At 44.4% G+C, this 13,043-nt stretch overlaps 1 protein-coding gene across 2 annotated transcripts in view; it reads right to left on the bottom strand.

Moving 5' to 3' along the window:
• Window positions 1–1,625: 1,625 nt before the first annotated feature.
• Window positions 1,626–13,043, bottom strand: part of GLP2R (glucagon like peptide 2 receptor) — a 65,809-nt gene continuing 54,391 nt past the window's right edge. For both annotated transcript variants that reach the window (XM_523787.8, XM_016932394.3), the window contains 3 exons: window positions 12,890–13,028; window positions 5,753–5,794; window positions 1,626–4,360 (listed from right to left, as the gene is read on the bottom strand). In XM_523787.8, coding sequence (XP_523787.4) covers window positions 4,025–4,360; window positions 5,753–5,794; window positions 12,890–13,028 — 517 coding nt within the window. In that variant the 3' untranslated portion in view covers window positions 1,626–4,024. The remainder of the gene's footprint in view (window positions 4,361–5,752; window positions 5,795–12,889; window positions 13,029–13,043) is intronic.

Genomic DNA, 13,043 nt, shown 5'->3' on the forward strand with positions numbered 1-13,043 from the left:
ATAGAATCACCATATGATTCAGCAGTTCCACTTGTAGGTATACTCAAATTTTTAAAACAGAAACTAGATGTTTATACATCCCTACCAATAGCAGCATTATTCACAATAGCCAAACATGGAAACAAGCCAAGTGTCCATCAGTGGATGAACAGATAAACAAAATGTGGTATGCCTGGAATATTATTCAGCATTTTAAAAAAGGAATTTCTGACACACACTACAAGGTGGATGATCCTTGAGGGCACTATGGGAGTGAAATAAGCTGATCACAAAAGGATACATACTATACAGTTCCACTTATAGCTGATGTATCCAGAATAAGCAAATTCACAGAGACAGAAAGTAGAAGTTGTCAGGGGCTTGGGGAGGAAAGAATGGGAGGCTATTGTTTAATGGATGCAGAGTTTCAGTTTGGGAAGATGAAAGAGTCCTGGAGATGGATGGTGGTGACGGCTGCACAACAGTAAGAAGGTACTTCATGCCACTGAACCATACACTTAATAATAGCTGGCCGGGCGCGGTGGCTCATGCCTGTGATCCCAGCACTTTGGGAGGCCAAGGCGTGTGGATCACCTGGGGTCAGGAGTTCGAGACCAGCCTGACCAATATGGTGAAACCCCGTCTCTACTAAAAATACAAAAATTAGCCAGGAGTGGTGGCAGGCGCCTGTAGTCCCAGCTACTCGGGAGGCAGAGGCAGAAGAACTGCCTGAACCTGGGAGGTAGAGGTTGCAGTGAGCCGAGATCACACCACTGCACTCCAGCCTGGTGACAGAGCAAGACTCTGTCTCAAAAACCAAAAAGAAAAAAAAGATGGCTACAATGGTTAATTTTATGTTATATATATTTTGCCACAATTTAAAAAAGATCACTCAGGAACTTATAAAAATCCCAATGCCCAGGTCTAGTAAGACCATTTCACTCAGAACCTCTGGGGTCAGACCCTGTCACTGGCCTTTTAAAAAAGCTTCCCAGGGGGCTGGGCGCGGTGGCTCACACTTGTAATCCCAGCACTCTGGGAGGCTGAGGCAGGCAATCACCTGAGGTCAGGAGTTCAAGACCAGCCTGGCCAACATGGTGAAACCCCGTCTCTACTAAAAATACAAAAAAAATTAGCTGGGCCTGGTGGCTCATGCCTGTAGACCCAGCTCCTCGGGAGGCTGAAGCATGAGAATTGCTTGAACCCGGGAGGTGGAGGTTGCAGTGAGTTGAGATCATGCAACTGCACTCCAGCCTGGGAAACAGAGTGAGACTGGGTCTCAAATAAATATAAATAAAAATAAATAAAAAGCTTCCCAAGGGATTGTAATGCCAGGATTGAGAACCACTAGACTAGATCTTCAAAGCAACAGGCAAGCTGAGTGACCAATGGGGTGGTCTATGAAAGGGGAGACACTCTCCTTCCATTCTTTTGACCTCTGACCTCTGCTTCTGGTCCCGGCCCCTCTGCCCACTCCTCTGGTCCCTAAGACCCAATTTAAGATATTAGAGCACCCAGGTCCCTGGCTAAACACCACAGCCCTTTTCCTCACTTCTGGCCAGGAACAGTGCGTCGCATTCTTCATGGGTGGGAGAGACCTTCAGCTCCAGTGAGAAACAAATGTAAAAGAATCAACAAAATGCAAATCAAATTAAATAAACTTGTTTTAATCATTAGCAGAACAAGAGCAAGCAGTAAGTGTTGATCACCCCATTTGTGGAGTGAGGGGTGGAGGGAGTATTTATAAATGCTTTGAAAAAAAGTTTCTCCTCTTAGCAGTAAGGTCCTGGATCACTTACTCCCAGCAGCATCCGAGGCTCCCGAGAGCCATTTCTGTGCTGTCTCATTCCAGGAATGTGTGTGGAGCACCTGCTCTGAACCGGCACTGTGCTGGGTGCTTGCTGGGAATACGAGATGACCCCAGCTTTCTAGCAGCTAATTGGCTGATGAGCCGAGGCAGGGACATTTGCAGAAAGGAGAAAAATAGAAAGACATAGATTTTCATGACTGAGCTATGGATAATCTGGACACCAAAAAATAAACCTTTGCTTCATTACTTGCCTGATGCCTTTGCCTCCATCCCCATCCTAAAACCAGGGCTGGACTATGGGGTGACACAAGTGGGGATCCCATTTCAAGTGCAAAATTTAAGGGGGCCCCAAAAGTCCCCATAGTCAATATAAATAACATTTTAATGCAATTGTCTAAAAATAAAAATTCACATTAAAAGTCCCTCGTAGACAACATTTGAAAGTCAGGACCAGAGCCTGCACTTGCAAGAGCTGGCCTCTCCTGCCTCACCCTTATCCTGCCCCTGGCTCCAATCAAATTTCATTTCTATAAATGGCTCATGGGCTGTAGTTTGTTAATTTGTTTTTTTAGAATATTGCACTAAAATATGATTTATTTTGATCATTTACTTTGAGCTTTTTAGAGATGAGTGCCTTGATTATTTCACCCTAGTCCCAGCCCTGTGGCAAAGTATCCTTGAAAACAGAGATGCCAGTAAAAGACAAGATGCATGATTAAATTCCAATCTCAGATAAAATATGCCCATGGGATATACTTATACAAGAAGATTATTTGTCTGAAATTCAAATTTAATTGAGTACCTTGTTTTTGTTTGCTAAATATGGCAGCCCTGCTTGAGGAGTTTCAGACTGACTCCCCCAAAGACAAGGTGGTATTTAGTCCCATAGCAACATACCCCACCCACGTACACATGCATTTTACATACCATGAAAGTGACACTCCTGTGCATTAACACACTGTTTCCAAAGGATGTCCATCCCTTGATCTTCCTACAGCCTCTTGCCTTATACTTTCAGTCATTGAGCCTGACTCCAACTGCCTGGGCCCTCCTCAGCCTCCATGGGTCACAGTAGGCAGGAAAGATCCCACAGGCTGGTTGATGCAAAGTCTTGGATCTCTCAGAGCCACCCTGGGCATGTCCAGATCCAGCCAAAGTCCTATTGCTTTACCTGGGCCCTCCTGCTTTCAGTATTTATTCCCACTGGGCAAATTGAATTCTGATCAGCAGGGACTCTGGCCATGGAGAGTTATAGGTCAACTTCCTGGGACAACAGGTGTGACAATCAATGCATCAATGGCAAACCAAAAATGGTGGGGACATTCCTTGCCCCAAGAGAATGGTAGTGTAAATCAGGCTGGTAGAAGCCAAACTCAGAAAGGTAGATAGAGCCAGAAAAGAGAGGAACGGACCAAAGACGACATTCAGAGGGTCCCCAGGCGCTGGGGCCAATCCTCAAAGGGAGGATCAAGCAGAACTCCTGCTGTGCAGGGACAGAGAGTTGAGGCAAAGAGAGAGAGAGGCAAGACTTGATAGGAGAGGAAGAGCAGAGAGGAGTGGCACTCTGGTGGGTGGAGTTACATACTCTCCAAGGAGGGCAGGCACACCCCAGCTGACCTGGGAGAGCAGACTGTCTCTTGCAGCATCCTGCCATGGCCACATGGGGGCGCTTCTAGCTCCCTCTCACCCTGCCCAGTGTTCTCCAAGGGTGGGCTTGCAGCAGAATTACCTGGGATGCTTATTAAACAGCTCCAATTCCTGGCCATGGTCCCAGACTCACTGTCTTAGAATCTTAGCCACAAGTCTAGGATTCTGCATTTTAAAAGCTTCCTAGGAGGTTATCACGCACCCTAAACCCAACCTCAGATGGAAAGCATGCACCCCAAGGGATAAAGGAAGAGATATTGGCTGGCTTCTCTATAACAGGAGACCTCTCTTCATGGTGGGACTTCATTGGCTTGAATTCAGAGCCAGGCCCTAGGGTCTGGTGGGCATTCTGGGAAACACACTGGTGGGGGTTATTAGGATGAGAAGAGCAGGCAGAGGCTGTGAGCATGACACACAGCCTCTTTCATACAGAGCTTGAAGAACCTTGTGATAGCTTTCATATCAAAATGGCATGGTGAATGGAACCAGAATGATTCCGTGCCCAGCAACGTGTGTCCTTCTTTGCTTCCTCTTCCTGGGCCCCCTCAAGAGTCCCTGGGAGCAGAGCCAGGGTGGTGGAACTCCACCCTAGATCTCACTCTCTTCCAGAATCTCCTCCATGGTGTTGGCCATGGTGACATCCCCCTCACTGCACTCGGACAGGCTGCTGCCCCGGGGCCAGCGTGCATGGTCCTGTTGGGGCTGGGCGCCCAGCTCCCCAAGACCTCGCATGGCTAGGTGTAGGAGCCGCCCACTGTTAAGTGAGGGCTGCAGCTTCCGAAGCTTCTCAGCGCCATCTCCTTCCGAGAGCTTCTTGGGACATTTTCCTAGGAGCCGGAAGTTCTTCCCCAGGACACAGGCTCTGCAGCCTGAGTGGCGGGCTAGCAAGAAGCGGACCCAGTATTTCCGCAGCTCAGCCTTCACCTGCCAGGTGAGACAAGTGAGAGGTTACTGTCTTGGAGTCATTTAGCCATGTGTCCATTTAGCAAATATTAATTGAGTAGCTACTCTGTGCCACCCTTGGGAAATTTACCTTTTAACTGGGGGAGACAAGGAGAAACAAAGATACATAAACATGTCTGGTGGTGATGACACTGTGAGAGTACTAAGCAGGACAATACGGTAAAGAAACAAAAACTTAAGACAGGGTGTTCAGGTAAGGACTCTGCCGGGGTGGCATGTGAGCTGAAACCTGCTTGATAGGTGAGGAGCCCCCTGCATGAAGATACAGAAGAAGCAGCAGTGAGCAAAACAGAAGATGGTTTTGCTGTCAAGAAGCTTACATAGAATGTGAGCTATGTACATTCTATGTAAGTGGAAGTACATAATGGGAGGAGACAGAAATAAATATTTACACTTGTAGTAGGGCGAGAGGAGGTTGAAAAGGGGTTGGAAACTCTACCAACTCCTAAAGACAGGAGAAAACACCTGTTCTGGCCTCTGCCCCTCCCACTGTCAAATCTTTTCCCAGGGAAGCAGAGAGCTGGTTGGGCTACGCAATAATATGAATAACTAAAAGCAATAATAGGCCAGGCTTCATGGTTCATGCCTGTAATCCCAGCACTCTGGGAGGCTGAAGCAGGTGGATTACTTGAGGTCAGGAGTTTGAGGCCAGCCTGGCCAACATGGTGAAACCCCATCTCTGCTAAAAATATAAAAATTAGCTGAGTGTGGTGGTGGGCACCTGTAATCCCAGCTACTCAGGAGGCTGAGGCATGAGAATCGCTTGAATCTGGGAGGCAGAGGTTGCAGTAAGCTAGTATCATGCCACTGCATTCCAGCCTGGGCAACAGAGTGAGACTCTGTCTCAAAAAAATAAAAATAATTTTTTTTAAAAAGTAATCATAGTTCCCAGGTGTTGAGCATTTGCTATGTGCTCAGCATACCCAGAGCAAGACTACAAAGCAGGGATGATTGTTGCTTCCATGTTACTGATGAGGAAAGTGAGGCTAAACAAAGTGCGGCGACCCAGCTAACTCACCGAACTCCTGAGGGTGAACCAAGGTGTGAATTCAGATTTTTGGACTCTGAGGTTCAAGCTTGTTTCCTCTGTCACACTTGAATACTCCTTGCATCTCCAGCAGAGCCAGTGCTGGCTTCTGAACTCCCTTATACCCATCCCGACACCTTTTTTCCATTTGTCTAAGCTGCCTCCTGCTCTCTGTACTGGAAGCTCACAATACAAATTTGTCCCCACACATGCTGGTCACTGCACATTCCCCCATAGCATCATCCCATCCACAGAAGCCTCCAGAGGTGGGTAGGGTTGCAGTCCCAACCTCACATGAAACCAGGATGGCAACGTGGAAATCATACCTCTCCATTGGCAAAACCATACTGCAAGGCCACCAGGAACCCCTGAAACAAAAGGAGGACATGGCATAAAATCTGACTCCGGAGAAGATGTGTCTGAGAGTTGCTGGCAACGTCCAAAGCCCTGCACAGGTCGTAGGAGTCTCCAGAAGAGGCGTGCAACTGCATTGCTTACACTAACTAGAATTAGTCATACTGGTTACATTAACTTGGATTTCCATGGCATCTGTTCTTACTTTGACATCCAGCGCCCCGCCCGCCCTGCCCCGCCTATATCAGCCTAGGTGTTTGCTTAGATTGTTCACAGGTGCACATGGGTCAATGATGATTAAACCCCCAAGACCTTGTGTCATTCATTCAATTATACAAATATTGGGCAAGGTCGCTGTTGCATCTCTACTTGGTCATAGTGGGCACTGGCTAATGTTTGTTTATTTGTTTGTTTGTTAGAGATGGAGTTTCACTCTTGTCGCCAGGCTAGAGTGCAGTGGCTCAACCTCGGCTCACTGCAACCTCTGCCTCCCGAGTTCAAGCATTCTCCTGTCTCAGCCTCCCAAGTAGCTGGGATTACAGGCGGACGCCACCACGCCTGACTAATTTTTTGTATTTTTAGTAGAGACGGGGTTTCACCATGTTGGGCAGGCTGGTCTCAAACTCCTGACCTCAGGTGACCCGCCTGCCTTGGCTCCCAAAGTGCAGGGATTACAGGCATGAGCCACTGTGCCTGGTCCTTTTTTTTTTTTTCTTTGCCTGACTTGCATCCTTTCCTTTTGGCCCCTGACCCTCCCTACTCTCTGAGCTTCTGGCAGGGCTGTCAGTCATGTGGTTCCCATGTTCCAGGATGACCATCGCCACAATACTCAGCCCAAAATGGGCTGGAATCTAAGGTGCTCCAGTTAATGCTTGTTTCCATTGTCTTTCTCAGGCTCCTACATATCCTGATTTGTCAGATAGTCACTGTGATCACCTACATGTCCTGGCTGTCCCTAACTGATGTAAGGGTCTGTGGAATTTGGGCAGTGTGTCTGATATATTGGAACTGGATGTGTGTGCAGGGCCCAAGTGCTTGCATGTTTATAGAAAATGCCAGAACTCACAAGGAAAGGATGCATTTCCAACTAAAGAGTGAAGGGCCCAGTGGCAGGCTGACTCCTCTTATATCTCTTGATGATAATCAAATGTGGCACTGGGGAAGGCTTTTCTGCTCTTCCTTATGTAAGCCTTGTTCAGCATGTCCCTTCTGGAGCCAGACCAGGATCTCCACACTGGCAATCACGACATCAACCAAATGCTTGGATTCTGCCCAGGAATGTGGAATTTCCCTTCTCTTATGCACCTAGATATTCCATGGCTATAGCTTCCATAACAGGGGCACACTGTTACCAGTTAATCATTTTCACACATGCAATCTGGTCAGAGGTTCACAGCTGCCCTATGCGGTTGGCGGGACAGGTAATATTTGCCTCTGGGCACATGATATCAGAAGAGCTGCTTTTAGGGTGCCAGGATTCTCACAAACAAGTTGGCTAAAATAGGATTCCACATGACAAATGTGTCTTTTCACTTCCTCGGGTGCTTGCTTCACAGTTTTAGGAACATCCTAGGGTCTGGTTCTCATTCTAGATTAAGCAAGTGTGAAGGGAGTGGGTCCCACAGAACACATGGCTCTTACTTCATATGTCACCGCTGTTTGGCAGTCTCTCCAAAGCTCCACTGATAACAGGAGGCTGGTGGAACTCTCTAAGCAGTAGGCTCTTGGAAGGGTAAAGGACCCTCCAAAGCAGCAAGGAAAGGAAGCTGTTAGGGCTGATGCCTGTTCTTGCCAGTTCCCATGGTGGAGTCTCTAAAATGATCCACGAAGTGTAGTTCCCCCAGCATCTGCCCACCTGTGCTCTTGCCTCTGCCTGGTGGGATGCAGAGAAACACGGCAGGAGTATTCCGAAGGTGGGAGGCCTCTGCCCACACACAAGCCCTCTAAGTGTGTTTTCTGGCTCAGTCCTGGTACGAAACACCCTGCAGAGTCACTTTGGTTCCTCACGTTCCTCAGCAGTACAGGGTGATGAGCAGAGCTCTAGCTGGCTTCAGGAACAAATCTTCCATGCTGGTAGCTAGTCTCCAGAGATGGCCCTGATGGTTCGTCTTCTTTCTGTGAGCTCAGGCTGCTCTTTGCATCAAAAAGTGGACCTAGTTTTTCTCTCCCCTCGAATCTAGGATGACTTTGTGACTCCTTTTACTGATACAATGTCTTAAAAGTGACATTCTTGGAGTTCTATGCCTATGTCTTAAGAGGGCTGGAAGTTTCTACTTCCTCCATCTTAGAGGAAATAAGATGGAGGAAGGTCCTGAGAGTCCAGCCGCCATGCTGTGAGATATCCAAGATACATGGAGAGGCCACATGGAGGAGAACTGAGGCCCCCTGAGCTATATAGTCTTAGCTGAGGTCCTGTCCAACAGCTAGCATCAATGTCTAGTTATGTGAATGAACCATCTTGGATGTGCCACTCCAACTGGGCCTTCAGATGTTTGCAGCCCCAGCCGAAAATTACATGTATCAAAAGAACTATCTACCCTGAGCCCAAGCAGCCCAGTCTACTGAATCATTAAAAATATTAAAATGAGGCCGGGTGTGGTGGCTCATGCCTGCAATCCCAGCTACTCGGGAGGCTGAGGCAGGAGAATGGCTTGAACCTGGGAGGTGGAGGTTGCGGTGAGCCGAGATAACACCATTGCACTCCAGCCTGGGCAACAAGAGCAAAACTCCATCTCAAAATGATAATGATAATGGTAATAATAATAATAATAATAATAAAATGGTTACTGTTTTAAGCCATGAAGTTTTGGCATGGTTTATTACACAGAATCAGATGACCAACACATCCTCCCAAGGCAGAAGAGTCTGAGAGTCTAGGATTCTTTCTCAGAAATCTGCCTCACATAGCTCCACATGAATTACTTGTCTTTACCTGGCCTTGGGTGAGTGAGATCAGGTGATCAAGGGCTCACATTGCCTGACCCATGCCTTCCGGAGAAAAAAGGCCACCAAATATTACTACATAACAGCTGCAGAGTTTTTTTTTCCCCCTCTAATTTAGGATTACCTTTTAAAGAAGATTACGGCCAGGAACACAAAAATTCCAAATTACTAAACCTTATCTTTTGAAATTCCCTAAAAGACTGAAATAAACATGTTTTCATAATGGGAAAAAAATTGCTTTTGGATCCTCTGTCTTGGTTCAAAGCCACAAAGAATTCAACTCCAACAGGAGGGAAAAAAATATTGTCCAACTGCTCATACCACACTTCAGGCTCTGGCTCCTTGGCCTTTGGTGAGCATGCAGTGGACGGACACATTTTCTCTGCTATGTGTACGAAATCTCAGCACTTGACTCTGTCTGGTATATTGCTCCAATATATCAGACAGCACTTGACCTTTAAGACTGGTATAGGGAAGTTGGTGTCTCCTGGTTCTATTCTTCACAAGGCACCTGAGAGGCACTGTGGCATAGTGGTTACAGGCAGGGGCTTAACCTCTGAATAAAAACCTCATCTCTGATACATGTTAGCATGTGAAAGTCCTCTGAGCCTCAGTTCTTTCATCTTTAAAATAGGTATAATAATTTATCCTTCGTAGGGATATTTTGTGAATCCCATGAGGCTGAAATTATTCCATGTTAAACAGATACTTTCCAGTGTACCATTTTAATTCCTTTGCTAGTATTTTAAATACATTTTTTAAAGTTATTTTCTTAGTGTTTATTCCAGGGATTACAACATGCATCTTAACACAATCTATTTCATATTAACACTAACTTAAGCCTGGTAAAATACAAAAATGTTCTCTTATGTATCTCTATTTACTCATTCTTCTCTTGTGATATTCTTGTCATATATATTAGATCTTTATATGTTATAAGCCCAATAATACAACATATAGTTATTATTTTATACAATCTTGTATTTTTAAAATCACTTATGAGAAAAAAAACCTACACATAGCCTTTCAGATTTACCTATGTATCTACCTTTTCCACTGTTTTTTATTTCTTCATGTGGATTTGAGTTGCTGTCTGTTGTCGTTTTCTTCCAGCATGAAGGACATCCTTTGATATTTCTTGAAAGGGGTGTTTGCCAATAATGATTTCTCTCAGTCTTTGTTTTTATGATAATGTCTTTATTTCACCTTTATCTTGAAACATACTTTTGCTGGATTTAGAATTCTTGATTGACAATTTTTTTCTTTCAGCATTCTGAATATTTTATACCACTGCCTCCTGGCCTCCATTGTTCTGATGAGTAGTCAGCTGTTAATTGTATCATTGGTTCCTATATGTAATGAACAATTTTTCTCTTGTTGCTTTCAATATTTTCTCTTCATTTTTGGCTTTCAGCTATTTGACCATAATGTTTCCAGGCATGAATCTCTTTGTTTTATGCTTTTTGGAGTTCATCAAGCTTCCTGGATGTGTAGATTAACATTTTTCTTCAAATTTGGGAAGTTTTCAACCATTATTTATCCAAATATTTATTCTGCCATTTCTATCTTTACTCTCCTTCTGGGACACTCCTATGTGTATGTTAGTATGCTTGATGGCATTCCACAGGTCTCTGAAGCTCTATTATTTTTCTTCACTCTTTTTTCTTTCTTTTCCACAGACTGGGTAATCTCATTGACCTATCTTCAAGCTCATGGGTTATTTATTCTGCAATCTTAAATCTCAGCTTTCCTAATAAAATTTTCATATCAGTTATTGTAGTATTCAACTCCAGAATTTCCATTTGGTTCTTATTTTATAATTGTTCTCTATTGAATTGAGATAATTGAATTCCTTTAATTATTTCAACAACTTTTTCTTTAAATCTCTGAACATGTTTATAATAGCTTCTTTGAAGTCTTTGTCTGATAAGTCCAACATCTAGACATCCCCCACCCCACCCAGAAAGTTTCTAATGACTGCTTTTTTTTTTTTTTGTCCTGAGTATGGGTCACACTTTTCTGTTTCTTTGCAGATCTCATTTTTTTTTGTACAAAACCAGAAGTTTTAGATAATATATTATAACAACTCAGGATTCTGATTCCCCAGTCCCCATCCCTGGAGTGGTGGTGGTTGTTTGTTTAGAAAATTGTCTGGACTACTAGTTCTGTGGAATCTGTCTCTGCTGTGGTATACGGCCAGTGATGTCTCTGCTCATTTTAAAAATTTTGGTTTTTATTTTTAAATCTGGTCATCTGATGCTGTTTCCAATAGCTTAATAATCAGCCAATGATTGATCAGAAGTTGTTTTCAAACACCTCAAGCCCATAAGACTTCCATACCCTTTGCCAATGGATCCATATGTCACTTGGGGAACACATTCAAAGTTCAGTTTAAAGCCTTCCCTGGCTTTTACTTTCCACCAGACCCCCTCATGTTTCCTCTATATGTGTGCAGAAACTCGCATTCAGCCAGAAATGTGTGAATGTCCTTTTTGGTCCTTCTTGAGTGTGTATGCAACCTTACGCATGTACACAACCTTGCAGTCAACCTGAGAAATATGTGGGGGCTTGTCAAGGCCCACTGTGGCTGTCTCATTCCCCAAATCTTCCTGTTAAATTTCTGGCTAGCCCATCAGTATGTTTTTTCACCCCAGATAGAATGATAACTTCAGGCTGTAACATTGTCTTTCCCTGTTTCTTTGTCACCAAGACGACCACGTATCTGGCAATGCCCAAGGATGAGAGTTTTTCTGCTCTTTGATCCAAATCAAGTCAGCCTCCCTCTTCAGTGAAGCTGCTAGTTTTCACTAGAATTTCCTCACTGGTGGAGCAGGGATTAGAGAACAAAAGCAGTCCTAGACAAAAATAACATAGACTCCCACTGTTATTACTGAAATTCAGTAATTTTTCTTGAATGAATCCTTCTCATTTCTTTTCTTTTTTTTTTTTTTTTTAGTTAATTTCTAGGGTCCCAAAATGGTTGCTATTGACAATTGTCCAATTTTATCATTGCTTTTTGGGGAGAAGTTTTGTAGATCTTCTCTTTATCATCTCAGAAGTCCTGCCCGCACACCAACATTTAAAGATTCATTTTCAGATTACTACTCTATGAAGACCTGGGCTGCTGTGCTGTTAGTGGTAATCTGTTGCATTAGTGGCCTTCACTAATGAGCTTCCCCTCCCAGCATTCATGCCTTTGTGCAGTGCCCTACTCTTTCAATCTAGGCTGGGTCTGTGACTTGCTTTAAATGAGAGAATGCAGCAGAAGCATCACTGTGCCAGTTCCAGGCACAGGCATTTAAAAGGCCTGGCAGCTCCTGCTTTTATACTCTTGGGAGCCCTGAACTGCCCTATCCTGTGGAGAGACCACAAGGAGAAAACACATGGAACGCCTAAGCAATGTCATGGACACTGAGAAATGAGACCTCAGAAATTTGACCCAAATAAAACTAGCCTCAGCTATTTGAGCCATCCAACTTAGGCACCAGTCATGTGAGTGAATAAGACATCTTGGTAGTTCCAGCCCCAGGAGGCATCACAGAAGCAAAGGTTAGCCATCCCTACTAGGTCCTACCTAGATTCCTAACTCCCAGAATCATGAAAAATAATTTTTAAAATTGCCATCTGAAGACACTAAGAAATAGATAATAATTTAAGCATAAGATGACCAAAATATTTCCAGGTAACAACCACAGCTGGCCTCTTGTTCCTAGTTTCAACTCCCACACATCTGTCAAGGTTCAATAGCCTCCTGGTCTGAACTCATTAGTCCCTATCCAATTTGTGTTGCATTCTGTGTACATGTCACCTGAAGCACAGACAATGTTTACTTTGCACAATGCTCTGCAGAGAACCCAGCAAAAATAGGCACTTAATAAAAGGCTTCACATTGACACTCATAGTTAATATGATCATGAGTCACACCAACTATTACCACCCAGGAAAGAGACCATTTCCCCCTTCTTAGTCACTGAATCATGCTGGCAGGATCAACGCAATACTTCCCCATCTGCATGCCCTTCTAATGCCAAGGGCCCTTACTGATAAATGCTGCTGATGCTACAATTCTATTTTCATCCACGGGCTCCTTAATTCTGAGCCTGTTTCGGCCACATGCATTTTGTTTTCTCCAAAGTCAAGGCATCTTGGTTCAGATTTCTACTTACATGAAAGGAGCTCAGTGTCAACTGAATGAAAAGTCGTATAAGTTTTGCAAATCCTTCAACTTGATCATCAGTGATGAAAGAGAAGAGGATCTCATGAACGCCCAATAAAGGAATGAGGACCAGTGTTGATTTTGCCAATCTGTAAATGACAACC

This window comes from Pan troglodytes, chromosome 19 (genome assembly GCF_028858775.2).
Source record: "Pan troglodytes isolate AG18354 chromosome 19, NHGRI_mPanTro3-v2.0_pri, whole genome shotgun sequence".
In the NCBI taxonomy this organism is placed as follows: domain Eukaryota; kingdom Metazoa; phylum Chordata; class Mammalia; order Primates; family Hominidae; genus Pan; species Pan troglodytes.